The sequence below is a fragment of the Eucalyptus grandis genome, chromosome 8, assembly GCF_016545825.1.
Source record: "Eucalyptus grandis isolate ANBG69807.140 chromosome 8, ASM1654582v1, whole genome shotgun sequence".
In the NCBI taxonomy this organism is placed as follows: Eukaryota; Viridiplantae; Streptophyta; class Magnoliopsida; order Myrtales; family Myrtaceae; genus Eucalyptus; species Eucalyptus grandis.
This window is the reverse complement of record NC_052619.1, coordinates 18,843,056-18,856,808: the sequence shown is the minus strand read 5'-3', so window position 1 is coordinate 18,856,808 and position 13,753 is coordinate 18,843,056. Positions and strand designations below refer to the sequence as shown.

Here is a 13,753-nt window from a genome sequence, read left to right as displayed (position 1 = left end):
ATGTAGTCTTACTTGTCCTTTGCTTTCACAATATCAAGTCCTTTCGATGATTTTTCGATTGTGAGAAGTTCATAAACCATTTCATTTTGCCCAAAGACACCATATGTACCGGCAAAATGTGGATGGAACTGAATTTCATTTGGAAAAGAAGCACGGCCAACCAACTCTTTCTAACTTTTTTTTATATTATAATCTAGTAGGTCCAACATCTCGTCTCGACATTAATTTTTCACAATTTTCAAGTATGTGTCTATTGTCATTTATCCCGGTGATGTCGTGTAATAGTTGATCTATCAATCTACTTTCATATTTCAATGGTATGTAAATCTCTATTCCCTCTAAAAACAAGTAGGTCTCAATTTCCTTTTATCTTCACCAGTCGTATGATATGCCATTCAACACAACCCAACTATTGGCTTGCTCGATCATATTGTTCGGGGAAACTTGAGCATCAATACATCAACCCCTAATGCCTGACTCGTGGCAGCAATTTCATTCAGTTGCGCAAAACCAAAGGCTACCTCGTTTTGTCTCGTCGATGAATGTTCTCCATGAAGATCATCGCACGGCATACGCATCTTTCATAACCAAAGTACCATTCTTAATCATACTGCTACAAGTTTGAACCAATACAAGTAATAGAAATCTTAGTCCTCGCTTCATATCAAATTGCTCCAGCCGATTCTAGTATTAGGTTGAAGCAGGAAGTTTACGTAGATTCGCTGCCCACTCATTCCTCTCTACCCTCTTCATATGATTCATTTCTATGTGTTTCTATGTAGCCGACAAAATATCAAAAAATTATAGTCCATCTAAACAAACAAAACAGTACATGCATAGAGTATCGTGAATATATAACACGATGCTTCACATGATTCTGAAGTCTTGAAAATTATAACAATGATAATTCATCTTCAATAGGAACTTCTAATTACATGTTATCTAGAAGTGGACTATCAGGTTGTAGACCTGCACAACTGGTGAGTTACCATTGTCAAATTCCTTTTCCTCCAAAGTGGCCACAAAGCAAGGTAAAAACTGCCAATGGTTTAATTAAAAAAGTAGAGCTTGGATGAAAAAATGATTTGCTAGCCCGCAAGAACTCTCGTAAGGGTGCCCTGAAGTGATGTGACTGAATCTATGGCAGACTTAGCAAGCCAACTCATTCCCACTTTAATTCGATGCTCATCCGTGGGCAATCTTATCAAATGTGCAAATTTTCTCGCTGCAAATGCAGAAATATATGGATTAACATCATTTTTTTCAAAGGACCAATGTGACAGAAGTAAAGAAAAGAACCTACATGTCCAACTGGACCTTCCAGAGTTAATCCATCAATGAAACTTGGTGAAATTGCAGCATCATTTCTTCCCAATGTCATCATCTCGCCCAAGTTTTGAAACCTGAAAATTATATTAACAGAATCATGCACCAGTCACATATCCAAAGCTTCTACCAGTATGATCTACAAAAAATAAAAGTTGCCACACACTAGTAGAGGTACCACAGAAGGATACTTAATGGTGTTTGTGATGGATAACAGTAAAGTGCTCCTTGTCACTGGGGGATGTCAACGTGCAACTGAAGCTAACTTGTTACCTCCACCCTGATATTGCTAGTATAAACACCTAGAGGGGGGGTGAATAGGCGCACAAACAATTTGTCCCAAATACGGAAGCAATTCTTAACAAATTGAAATACGATCGAGGTAGAGAGAGAGAGAAATTTGAACACAAGATTTATAGTGGTTCGGCTTATTCCAAGCCTACGTCCACTCTTCCGCACTGACAGCCCACCGGCTGGATTTCACTATGATCAAAAGAGAAGTTACAGCACAGCTTTGCCTTGATTCCACAGTGTAGATGTTCTACCACACCTCCTCAAGGTCTCTCACAAATATAGACTCTCTTTTGTATACAAGTATTCGCTCAAAGGATTTATCTAAACAAATAGGAGCTTCGGACTTTGGAATTCTTCTATCGCGCACACCTCGAACAACTAAGAACGTCTTCCTTATATACTCCTTTATGCCATCATACCCGTTGGCACTTACCAAAGGAATTCCTCCAATCTACCCGTTGGACAGAATCAATTAGGAAGATTGTTCGAGCTATTAAAGGAACGTGTTGATAGCCCATCAATCTGTTCGCCCATACAATCAGGATCTCGGTTTCCATAAGTAGAACCTTCCAATAATATTTAGACAATCATCGAATCTTCAGTCATTGAATCAAACTTGATCAATCAAAGGATTATGATACGTCTTCTCCAGCCACGGGATCTTCTCCAGATGATAAGGTTAAATCCTGAACAAAACATCCAGTTCTGGATAACCTTTCTTCAACGGATTAGAGACTGTCAATGAGGATAGACTTTGAGTCTTGAGTCTGGCTGTCCGGAAGTCTTCAGACTTTAACTAACAGAGTCTGCAGACCTTCAGACTAGACTGATGGAAACGTTTTGTCAACTTCAAAACTCTTCACGAGGATTTCTCCAACAATCTCCCCCTTTTTGATGGTGACAAAACCTTCCTGCAAATTTGGATAACTTTGACCTGCAAAACATTTCTCAAACACATATGCGTATCTTATAGAAATAAATGGCTAATAGAATAACACTAGAATCTGCAACCACAGAAAATAGGTTAGTCCAGTATATGATTAAGCCATTCATAAGATATCAATATTGATTAATAGAAGCAGTCAAGTCAAGTCCAAGTCTAGGCAGTTCTTATCCAGATACAAAACAAAGTCAAACAGGTTCAAACCATAAACCTCAAAACAGTCCAACAAAAAGTTTAATGAATGAAAAGTTTTTGAATCAAATCTTGCATCTCTCCCCCTTTTTGTCATCATTAAAAAGGATGAGATGAAGTTAAGATTGCTTGGGAACGCGGACAAGCTGGAAATCTTCCATAGACTGAACAATGCCTTCCAACCTTTTAAAGTCTTCCTTCAGCTGTACAACCTCCTCACTCTTGGCATTGGCCTGATTCTGAATAGAGAGGGCTTGCATCTTATCATTCAATGAACAGGAAGAAGCTTGACCTTCATTCTTCAAGCTTTGAACTTCGCATCCCAAGGCATAAATCTGACCTTTCATCTTCAAGAGAATATCCATGATTCTGCGAAAATCTGCTCCATTATCAGTCTGAGTACTTGCTTCGGCTCGATCTGATGGAGTAAAAGCAGACGATGGTGGATCAACATAATCTCGCAGGTTTGGCGATGAAGCTTCATGACCTTCCTCTGGAAATTGAGATGCATAAACATCTTCTTGGTCTGCAGGCGAGCGACTGACTCCTTCACTTGCATCTGGATATGAAGACGTCACTCCTTTCTCCTGATCTCCCCCTGTTTCCATGCCTACAGGTGGAGAAGAGATTTCCTTAGGTACTCCTTCTTCTCTTCTTTCTTCTTCAGGTCTTTCTTTCTCTGCTTCTTGCTATGCTTCTCTTTCTTCTTCTTCCTTCTCCTCTGCTTCTCTTTCTTCTTCTTCCTTCTCATCTGCTTCTTTCGTCTTTTGTTATGATTCTTTCTGTGGAACAGGACGACTTAAGCTCTTCAAAGCCATTGCAAAGATGGTGATGTCTTCATCATCATCTTCATCCTCAACGAGGAGAGCTCTTCTTCTCTTTGATGGAGCAGCCATGGGCTCCTTCCCTTTTCTCTTAGCAGCAGAAGAGAGTTGATGAGATTTGGCGAGTCTTCTCCTTGAATTTCTCCAATTCCTTGCTCAGTTCCTTTAGACGCATTTTGGTCACCATTTTCAGTCCTACCACCATATGATCGCATGATCGAACACAAAAGATTTGCGAAGGCTGAATATTCAGATGTCTGAATAACTTCGTAACAAGGCTTGGGTAAGGGAGTTGACCTCTGTCCTTCATCACTGCTCTATACATGTGAAACATAATAGTATGAGGGAGAGAAAACTTCTTTCCACGAGGGATGGCATACATCAACTTTGCCTCGAGCTTGAAACATCGGTTTTGGAAGTTGATTTCGGCCGAAGGCAATTAATCACAATCTTGTGAAGCAAGATGTTGAATGCATTCATCCTTGAGTAGGTGATCTTCTCATCCGTTCTCCCGTCCTTCACCGTTCAAGTGTGGCCCGAGCAATGGAAACTTTGATTGGTTGATATCTGCGCTCTCTCAACTTCTAACACATCTCGCCATATTCATATCCACAACATAGTCTTGTTCTTTAACGCTGAAGGAAAATCTATTCGCATCTAAAAAGCTAAGATTTGAATAGAAATATGCAGTCAATTCAGCATAAGCCTCGGTTGAGTCGAGCGAACTTTTCAAGTTGAAGATAACTGAACTTTTCCCTCAAGTTCACTTTCACAAAGATCCAGAAAATCAAAGTCCACACTCCTAGGGTTTATTACCCCACGCTTCAGCAATTTCGAGTACGATCCTTTTGTTCCTTTGATCTGAACAAATCTCCCATTTTTCCTTGAATTTCAGCCGCAATACCCATTTTCGGTTGAAATAGACTGAACAGATTGTCATCGTCATTCCCATCTACGAGATTCGGCCCCGATCACGAGGATCACTTGGGATATTCGCAAGGGTTTCCTCGGCCACCCCTTTACGAGCGATTCCCAAACTTTCCATTTTTCGCAAAAGATATATTCGTTCCTATATCCTTTTTCTTTAACAAAATCATCAACATAGTTCAAAGGAGTACGAATTCCTTTTAAGGCACGATATAGCTTGTAAATAAAAGCGGGCTTTTGAACTCTTACGAGTCTCGCATCCTTGATGATTTCTTCCCCGATGCTGATGAACAACGCCTTGAGGACTAGATGGTGGAGAATGACGCTGCTGAGAATGTTGTGGGCTCGGTTGCTAATCTGGAGTAACTTCATCTTCAGTAAGATCGAAGTGCGTAGGCCCCTCACTCATTCTCTGTGGTCCCCTGCTTGCGATTCTTGAGGACTTTCGCGAAGATGACATCTTTCTCAGTGTTTGGAAGATTCCTTGATTGACTTTCCTAGAAAAGATGACAACTTTTTGAAGATTGAGCGAAGAAGACAAACGGGAATGGAGGATCGATGCTTTCTAGGGTTTTTGAGAGAAAAGTGAATAGAAAAGTGAAGAGAAATCGACGGTGCTCGTTCGGTTAAAAAGAAGGGTAAACGAACCGTCACAAAGGAAATAAAAATATGCCTTTTCAAAATAACTGTCTTTATCCGCAAAAATAGCTATTTCAAAAATAACTTCCCTTTTGAAAATGAATCGATGCAATTTTTTACGTTAATTAAATATAGCAACAATTTAAACAAGTCTGATGATCGTACCTTTTCAAGATAAGATTGGAGAGAGAAAGACTTACAGTCTGAAGGTCGAGCCAAGACTGTAGTTAAAGTCTTGTAAGCCTGAGTCTGAAAGTCTTTAGACTTTGATATCCTCATACCTCAAAATGTTGAGTCTGGACCGTATAGACTCAAAATGATTTTTCTCCAAAGGCTTTGTGAGTATATCAGCCAGTTGATTCTTTGAGTCAACAAATTGAATTGAAACATCTCCATTTTGAACATGATCTCTAATAAAGTGATGTCGAATCTCTATATGCTTTGCTCTTGAATGGAGAATTGGATTTTTGGTGAGGTTGATAGCGCTGGTGTTGTCGCAATTAATCTCCGTGCATGAGTCTTCAATTTCAAAATCTCTTAGCTGTTGTTTTATCCATAGAATTTGCGAACAGCAGCTTCCAAGAGCTACATACTCGCTTTACATTGTTGAAAGAGACACATGATTTTGTTTCCTTGAAAACCAAGACACTCATTTCTGCTTCCAAGCAACCGGCAAGTTCCTGAAGTGCTCTTTCTATCAACTCGCAACCGGCCGGATCTGCGTTTGAATATCCCGAAGATTAAAGTCTCCCTTCTTAGGATACCAAAGACCGATGCTTGATGATGAAGCGACGTATTTAATGATGCGTTTCGCAGCACCGAGATGAGATTCTCTAGGATCCGATTGAAACCTAGCACAGATGCAAACACTCAACAAAATATCAGGTCTAGAGGCGGTAAGATAAAGAAGTGATCCAATAATGCTCTGTCAGCTTTTGATCAACTTTCTTCCCTTCTTCATCTTTGTCTATCTTCAAAGAACTTGACATCAGTATGTCGGTCTTTTTGCACTTCTCTAGTCCAAACCTTTTGACAAGATCATTGACATATTTTTCTTGATAAATAAAAGTTCCTTCCTTCAATTGTTTTACTTGAAGACCAAGAAAGAATGTTAACTCTCCCATCATACTCATTTCAAACTCATCCCGCATAGACTTTGAAAATTTCTTGCACTGAGACTTTCATTAGAGGATCCAAAAATAATATCATCCACATATATTTGAACAAGTAAGAAACTTTTGTTTTCCTTCTTGATAAATAAAGTCGTATCTACTTTACCTTTGACAAAACCATTTTGTATTAGGAACTTACTTAATCTGTCGTACCAAGCCCGAGGTGCTTGCTTTAAACCATACAAAGCCTTTTTCGTCTAAAGACCGAGTCCGGCTTCTTTGGGTCTTCAAACCCCGATGGTTGTTCCACATAAACTTCCTCATGGATAAATCCATTTAGGAAGGCGCTTTTGACGTCCATTTGGAATAACCTGAAATTCTTATAACAAGCAAACGCAAGTAATAGTCGAATAGCTTCTAACCTTGCCATTGGAGCGTAAGTCTCATCATAGTCTATTCCTTCTTCTTGCGTATATCCCTTGGCCACGAGTCTTGCTTTATTTCGTACGACTTTTCCTTTCTCGTTCATTTTGTTTCTGAACACCCATTTAGCTCCAATAACAGTTTACCTTTTGGTTTGGATGTCAATTCCCAGACATCATTTATGCTGAACTGTCTGAGCTCTTCTTGCATAGCTTCAATCCAGCTTTCATCAGATAAAGCTTCTTCCATGCTCTTTGGTTCAATTTCAGAAACAAGTGCCACATCACTAGACTCTTCTCGCCTTTTAGATCTGGTGCGAATTCCTTCATTAATTTCGCCAATTATAAGATCTTTGGGATGACTAGACTTATGCTTCCAGTTACTTGTTGATTTGTCTGGTTGATGATCTCTTTCTTTATTTGGATCTTCACTAACAGCCTGATGCTGGTTTTCCAGAGTCTGAGATGCTTCTTGAGTTGTAGACTTTGGAGGGTCTAGAGTAGGTTCAGACTCTTCTTGATGAGTCTGACTTGATTCATCTTGCGTTGAGTCTTGAAATTTGACATTCATTGATTCCTCTACAGACTGACTCTTCTTGTTATAGACTTTGTAAGCTTTGCTTGATGTAGAATATCCAAGGAAGATACCTTCATCTGATCTTTCTTCAAACTTACCAACTCGATCTTTTGCATTTTTCAATATAAAACATTTACAACCAAATACATGAAAGTATGAAACAATAGGCTTCTTTTCTTTGAATAACTCATAAGGGGTTTTCTGAAGAATAGATCTTAAGAAGACTCTATTGATGATATAGCAAGCTGTTGAAACAGCTTCAGCCCAAAATCGAGAAGAAATTTTACTTTCAATTAAAAGAGTTCTAGCCATTTCTTGAAGAGATCTGTTCTTTCTTTCCACAACTCCATTTTGCTGAGGAGTATATGGAGAGGAGAACACATGCTTAAAGCCGATTCATCACAGAATTTTGTAAAATCTTGATTTTCAAATTCACCTCCATGATCTGTTCTTATACTAGAGATAACACATCCTTTTTCATTTTGAACCTTTTTAGCAAATTTTTCAAAATACGAAAAGGTTTCGGACTTACTTGAAAGGAAATATACCCAAGTAAAACGGGAGTAATCATTAACAATTACTAGGCAATACTTCTTACCCCAATACTGAGTTCTGGTTGGTCCGAAGAGATCCATATGCAGCAAGCCGTAGTACATGATTAGTAGAGACATAATTTATTGGCTTAAAATAATTTCTTACCTGCTTTCCCAGAATACATGGAGTGCATGAATCAGTCTTTTGGTATGGCAATTTGGGTAGACCTCGAACAAGCTGCTTTGATGAGATTTTGGCTAATTGCTTCATGTTGACATGACCAAGCTTTTTGTGCCATAAGCTTGCTTCGTCTTGAATTGAGATAAGGCATTGCGATTCATTTGGTTTCACATCCAGAAGATAGATATTTCCATGTCTTCGACCCATGAAAGACGAGTAGAGTCTTTATTGATTCCGAACATGTTCCTTCTTGAAAGAAGATCTTGAAACCAAGTATCACACAATTGACTAATGCTTTGAAAGATTGTAATTGAGTCCTTCCACTAAGGAAACATTACTTATTGTGAGAGTACCAATTTTCACGGTTCCAAATCCCACAATACTTCCTTTGTTGTTTCCTCCATATGAAACTTTTCCACCATTTACTTGAGCAAGTTTTATAAAACAATTTGAGTCTCCTGTCATGTGTCTTGAGCATCCGCATGATCAAGATACCACTTTACTGTTTCTTGACGGAGACCCGCATTTAAAATAAAGTCTCAAGCTTTCTTTGGTACCCAAATTTTCTTGGGTCCTTTGGTGTTAGTAAGATAAACAAGTATTAGCCCATACTTTCTTAACGGGTTTCCATACCATAGGACACTCTTTTTCAAAGTGATCCGGATTGTTGCACTTAGAACATCTGAGAGCATTTCTACCTACGGGTTTTACAAAAACTTTCTTGAAGTGATTTTTGTAAACCTCACTCGAAAGCCTTTTCTTAATTCTTTCTTTTACTTTAGAAAAATCAATCAAGGGAATTGATTCTTCCGTCATACCTAGACCAGACTTATTGAAGTAAGGTCTTTGTGCTTTGAAAGAATTTTCTCAAGTTTTTAGACCCTATAGAAAATTTCTTTGATATATTTGATAAGTCTGTTTTTAAAAAAGCATTTTCTTTTAAAAGATTTTCTTCATTTTCTTTAAGATTGGAAACAGACAAGTCTAGACTTTTAACTCTTTCTGCTAAAACATTTTCCTTTTGTTTTAGAGCTGAGTTTTCTTTTTTCAGTTTGGAAATTCTTTTGAGAGAAGTCTTAAGACTAAAGCATAGTTCATCAATATATTTAGAAACTTTGACAGGAATTTTAAAATTACTTGCCTCAAATTCACTGTCGAGTCGATCCCGAGTCGATCCAGTCCGAGTCGATTGTGCCATCGACATAGATTGGCATATTCATTATCACTTTCTTCACACTCGGTATCACTCCGTGTTTAAGCTTTGAGAGCTTTTCGAAATTTTTCAGCTTTTCCTTTCTTCTTCTTCGAAGAGGACAGTTGGGTCGATGTGTCCATTTTTCTTGCATTCAAAGCAGACTACATCTTTATTTGGTTCCTCATCATCAACAGACTTGGTCGGTTGTTTGAAAGCTTTGTTTCTTTGAGTTGAACCTTCTTCCTTTTCTATTTAGTTTTCTGAATCTTCTTATCATGAGAGCAAGCTCCTCATCGTCCATATCATCTTCAGAATCAGTATCATCGTAATCATCATTTGATTTTAATGCAATGGATTTCTTACCTTTTGGATCTTCATCTTCATTGATCCTTTCCACTTCATAGGACTGAAGAGTTCCAATCAACTCGTCAACAGATAGTGGCATAATTCTCTGCGTCTCTCTTATCGAAGTTTTTATGTGATTCCAATCCTGGAGAGTCCACGCAAGAGCTTGTTTACCTTCATGGGATCGAAGTTGGTTGACCTTGATTTTCAAGACCATTCACAATATCTGTAAAACGACTAAACATGTCGATATTGATTCTCCTGGTTTCATTCTGAAGGCTTCGTATTGACCGAGAAGAATGTTGATTCTTGTTTCCTTCACTCGATCTGTTCCTTCATAGGTGATATGCAATCTGTTCCAAACTTCTTTTGATGTACCACAAGAAGATATTCTATTATATTCAGTTAGTGATAAAGCATAATATAAGGAGTAAATTGCTTTTGCATCGAGTGTTTGTCTCTTGATTATTTCTTCCGAGACATTCCGCTGGTTTCTTCAGTTTCTTTTCCTCTTTCGAGACGATGCGGTGGTAGGAGTAATTCCTTTTCTACAACGTCCCATTCCAAAGGATCCTTTGATCGTAGGAAAGCTTTCATCTTGTTCTTCCGGATGTTGTAATCCTTTCCATCAAAGTAGGGTGGTCTGGTATTGCTTTGCCCTTCCATCATCCAGTGCTAGCATACTAGCCATGTATCTTTTACTATGAAGTAAAACACTTCAAATAAAGCAAGTACACAGGCTCTGATACCAATTGATATTGCTAGTATAAACACCTAGAGGGGGGGTGAATAGGCGCACAAACGATTTGTCCCAAATACGGAAGCAATTCTTAACAAATTGAAATACGATCGAGGTAGAGAGAGAGAAATTTGAACACAGGATTTATAGTGGTTCGGCTTATTCCAAGCCTACGTCCACTCTTCCCGCACCGACAGCCCACCGGCTGGATTTCACTATGATCAAAAGAGAAGTTACAGCACAGCTTTGCCTTGATTCCACAAAGTGTAGATGTTCTACCACACCTCCTCAAGGTCTCTCACAAATATAGACTCTCTTTTGTATACAAGTATTCGCTCAAAGGATTTATCTAAACAAATAGGAGCTTCGGACTTTGGAATTCTTCTATCGCGCACACCTCGAACAACTAAGAACGTCTTCCTTATATACTCCTTTATGCCATCATACCCGTTGGCACTTACCAAAGGAATTCCTCCAATCTACCTGTTGGACGGAATCAATTAGGAAGATTGTTCGAGCTATTAAAGGAACGTGTTGATAGCCCATCAATCATGTTCGCCCATACAATCAGGATCTCGGTTTCCATAAGTAGAACCTTCCAATAATATTTAGACAATCATCGAATCTTCAGTCATTGAATCAAACTTGATCAATCAAAGGATTCTGATACGTCTTCTCCAGCCACGAGATCTTCTCCAGATGATAAGGTTAAATCATGAACAAAACATCCAGTTCTGGATAACCTTTCTTCAACGGATTAGAGACTATCAATGAGGATAAACTTTGAGTCTTGAGTCTGGATGTCCGGAAGTCTTCAGACTTTAACTAACAGAGTCTGCAGACCTTCAGACTAGATTGATGGAAACGTTTTGTCAACTTCAAAACTCTTCACAAGGATTTCTCCAACACACCCAAATTTAATAGAACCACAGTCATTGGGGGAAGGAAGGTGAGATAAAGCTACAAGATGCATGCTGATCACAAGCAAGGGCACTGCATTGCAAATCGAGCAGATTGAACCATAAAAAATGTCCAGCACAAAAGGCACAAGTGAAATGAAAGACCTAAAGGCAGAAGAGGATGGTCATTGATTGCTGCCCACAGATTCCAACCAGTGGAATCCGCTTGTTGAAAAGCAACCTGGTAGGCCACGAAAGAAATGACTAAAATTGGCTAGGAGATAGCAAAACTAAGAAAGGTGCAGATGTTAAAGTTGCACTACAACATCATACTCCAATAGATGAATTGCATTTCTTGCTTGTTTACCTGAGCGGTGGCTGGAAGAATCTTTCCATCTGAATCTCTTAATGCAGAAGAATCACCAAGGGCAAAAATGCGTGGGTGGCCCTTGACACGTAGAGTTTCATCAGTTTCTGTTTGACCATGGGCAGTCAAAGGAAGCTCATGCGGCTTATCCCAAGGTTCTAATTCGGGAAGTGAAGGCTTAGAGCCCACAGTCCATAGGACCAAATCCGCCTCCAGAATTTGACTTCGTAGTCCCCTTTGAGCAGGTTGAAGTTCCAATATAAATGTCTCAACATCATCTTCTGCCGAAACCCCTTAGTCAGTCCACTCTTTTTCTGCATTTCAGGATCTTCAGAGTTTCCACTGAAACAGAAAGAATCTTCAGCATCGCTGGACTTCCTTATACTGTGTACAAAGTAACCCAGAAGCAGCTCAACTTTCCTTGATGAAAGAACCTGGTATGTATTGCAAAAGCTGTACATCATGATCCACCCTCTGTAGTGTCATATCTTCATACCTCCAGATAAAAGTTCATATAGCATTGGCTTGAAAACAAACCGCTCACATTGGTCAACAAGGACCTACCGCATTATCAAAGTGACACAATTTAATAAGATGGCTCAAGCTGAATAAGTCATTTGAACATTATACGCAGCATCAAATGACAACATACTAGTTTCAACAAAATATACAGACTTCTATAAGACAGTTTGTTATAGTCTAGAGGAGTGATCTTTGTTCAAATATGCAAGTTCAGCTTACGATTCCATTCCAGTAACAGGGATGTATCAATGTAGAACGCGTACTAACTATACAAGGATCAAAGGAACTACCTGAGGTTTCTTGCTGTCGGGCCGGACAAGTGATTCCGGTCTCAAAAGCGGTGTATAAAACCCCAAATCCACCACCTAATATACACACCCTTGGTCTCTGCAAAGAAAGGTTTCTTCTGTAAAACTTAACAATAAGTACCTTCGGATTCATGTACAATAATTTCAAAAGAATATGAGGAAAATAAACATATTCAGGAGTGATGACAGAGAATAAAGCAAACACCTCCACCCACAAAACCATAGTGATTAGATTCAACTAAACTCTTCTCAGTTTCATCATCTCTTCTGCTTCTAACCAATCCATGATTAACCTCATTCCCAAGCCACAAGGCTCAAAGTTATAAATTATATCAAAGGCAAAGCCCAACCTTAAACACCGAGCTAGAATGAGACTGACTTTGGGCGAGCCCAAGTGGCACATGGAACTGTGGGAGGTATTGGAGTGGACTAATCCATTCACAAAAACCCACACCCAAACCGAGGATTTGACCCTAGTGTTTCAGCCGGGCATTGCCAATGATGACAGAAAATTTCGTCCAAGATGAGAATTTCCCCATCATCGAAAAGGAAATAACTGAATAAGTAATGTTGGGTCGGCATTACCATTTTCTGCGATGCATGGACTTGGCGAAGGGGCGTCGGCGTCGGCGTCGGTGTCGGGCGCATAGGCGGAGGCCGAGGCGTCGGCGTCGGGGCGACGGACTCGACACCGACGAAGGCAACCGGCGAAGGGGCGTCGGCGTTAGAGTCGGGTTCAGGGGAGGAGGCTGCGTTGGCGTCGGCGTCGAAGTCGAAGTCGAGGGCGACGGAGTCAACCAGCGGAGGTGGAGGGCCGTCGGCGTCGCGTTTCGCTGGAAGAGAGGCACGACTTCGCAGAGGGGGGGAGAGAGAGAGCAGAGCGGACGTCGCGAGAGGGAGGCGGAGGAGCGTCGAACACGACGAGGCAGCTCAGCACCAGCTTCTCCAGCAACCTCGCCTCCGAGCCTTCCGTGTGTGTGGGTCTCGCTTGGCGGGCGACGCTCGCCGACGTTGAGGGGAGCTCGAAGAAGCCTGCTTCTCCTCCGCGTGCTGCATCTACGATCCCGGGAACGCCGGAACGAATGACGGAGCAGCAACGAACCCGAAGAGAGAAGCGAGTGAGCACCGGAGTAGCGGCGGCCATAATGTGGTTCGTCAGCGATGGCAGGAGAACGGCCGCTTGGTGCACGGCGGAGCAACGAGCGCGGAGAGAGGATTTCAGATTCAAAAATTCAAAAGGAAAGAAATGGAGAGGGAAAGAGGAACGGACGGCCATTTTCTTTCTCAAACGAAGGAAAGAGAAAAGTTTCCGCAATAAATGCTCGGACGGGAGAGAGAGCGTGAGCGTGCGGTCGGGAGGAGAGGACGTCCTTTCTTTTGCCAGCCGAGCCGAGCCACCAGCCGAGAC

At 40.5% G+C, this 13,753-nt stretch overlaps 1 protein-coding gene across 1 annotated transcript; it reads right to left on the bottom strand.

The window, feature by feature from the left end:
• Positions 1 to 1,062: 1,062 nt before the first annotated feature.
• Positions 1,063 to 12,040, bottom strand: LOC120286619 (alternative NAD(P)H-ubiquinone oxidoreductase C1, chloroplastic/mitochondrial-like). The gene is made up of 5 exons (XM_039298940.1): positions 11,865 to 12,040; positions 11,516 to 11,793; positions 11,319 to 11,389; positions 1,300 to 1,409; positions 1,063 to 1,225 (listed from the first exon to the last, which is right to left on the bottom strand). Exons 1-5 carry the CDS (start codon positions 11,977 to 11,979, stop codon positions 1,089 to 1,091), a joined length of 711 nt encoding a protein of 236 aa, XP_039154874.1. The 5' UTR covers positions 11,980 to 12,040; the 3' UTR covers positions 1,063 to 1,088.
• Positions 12,041 to 13,753: the final 1,713 nt, after the last annotated feature.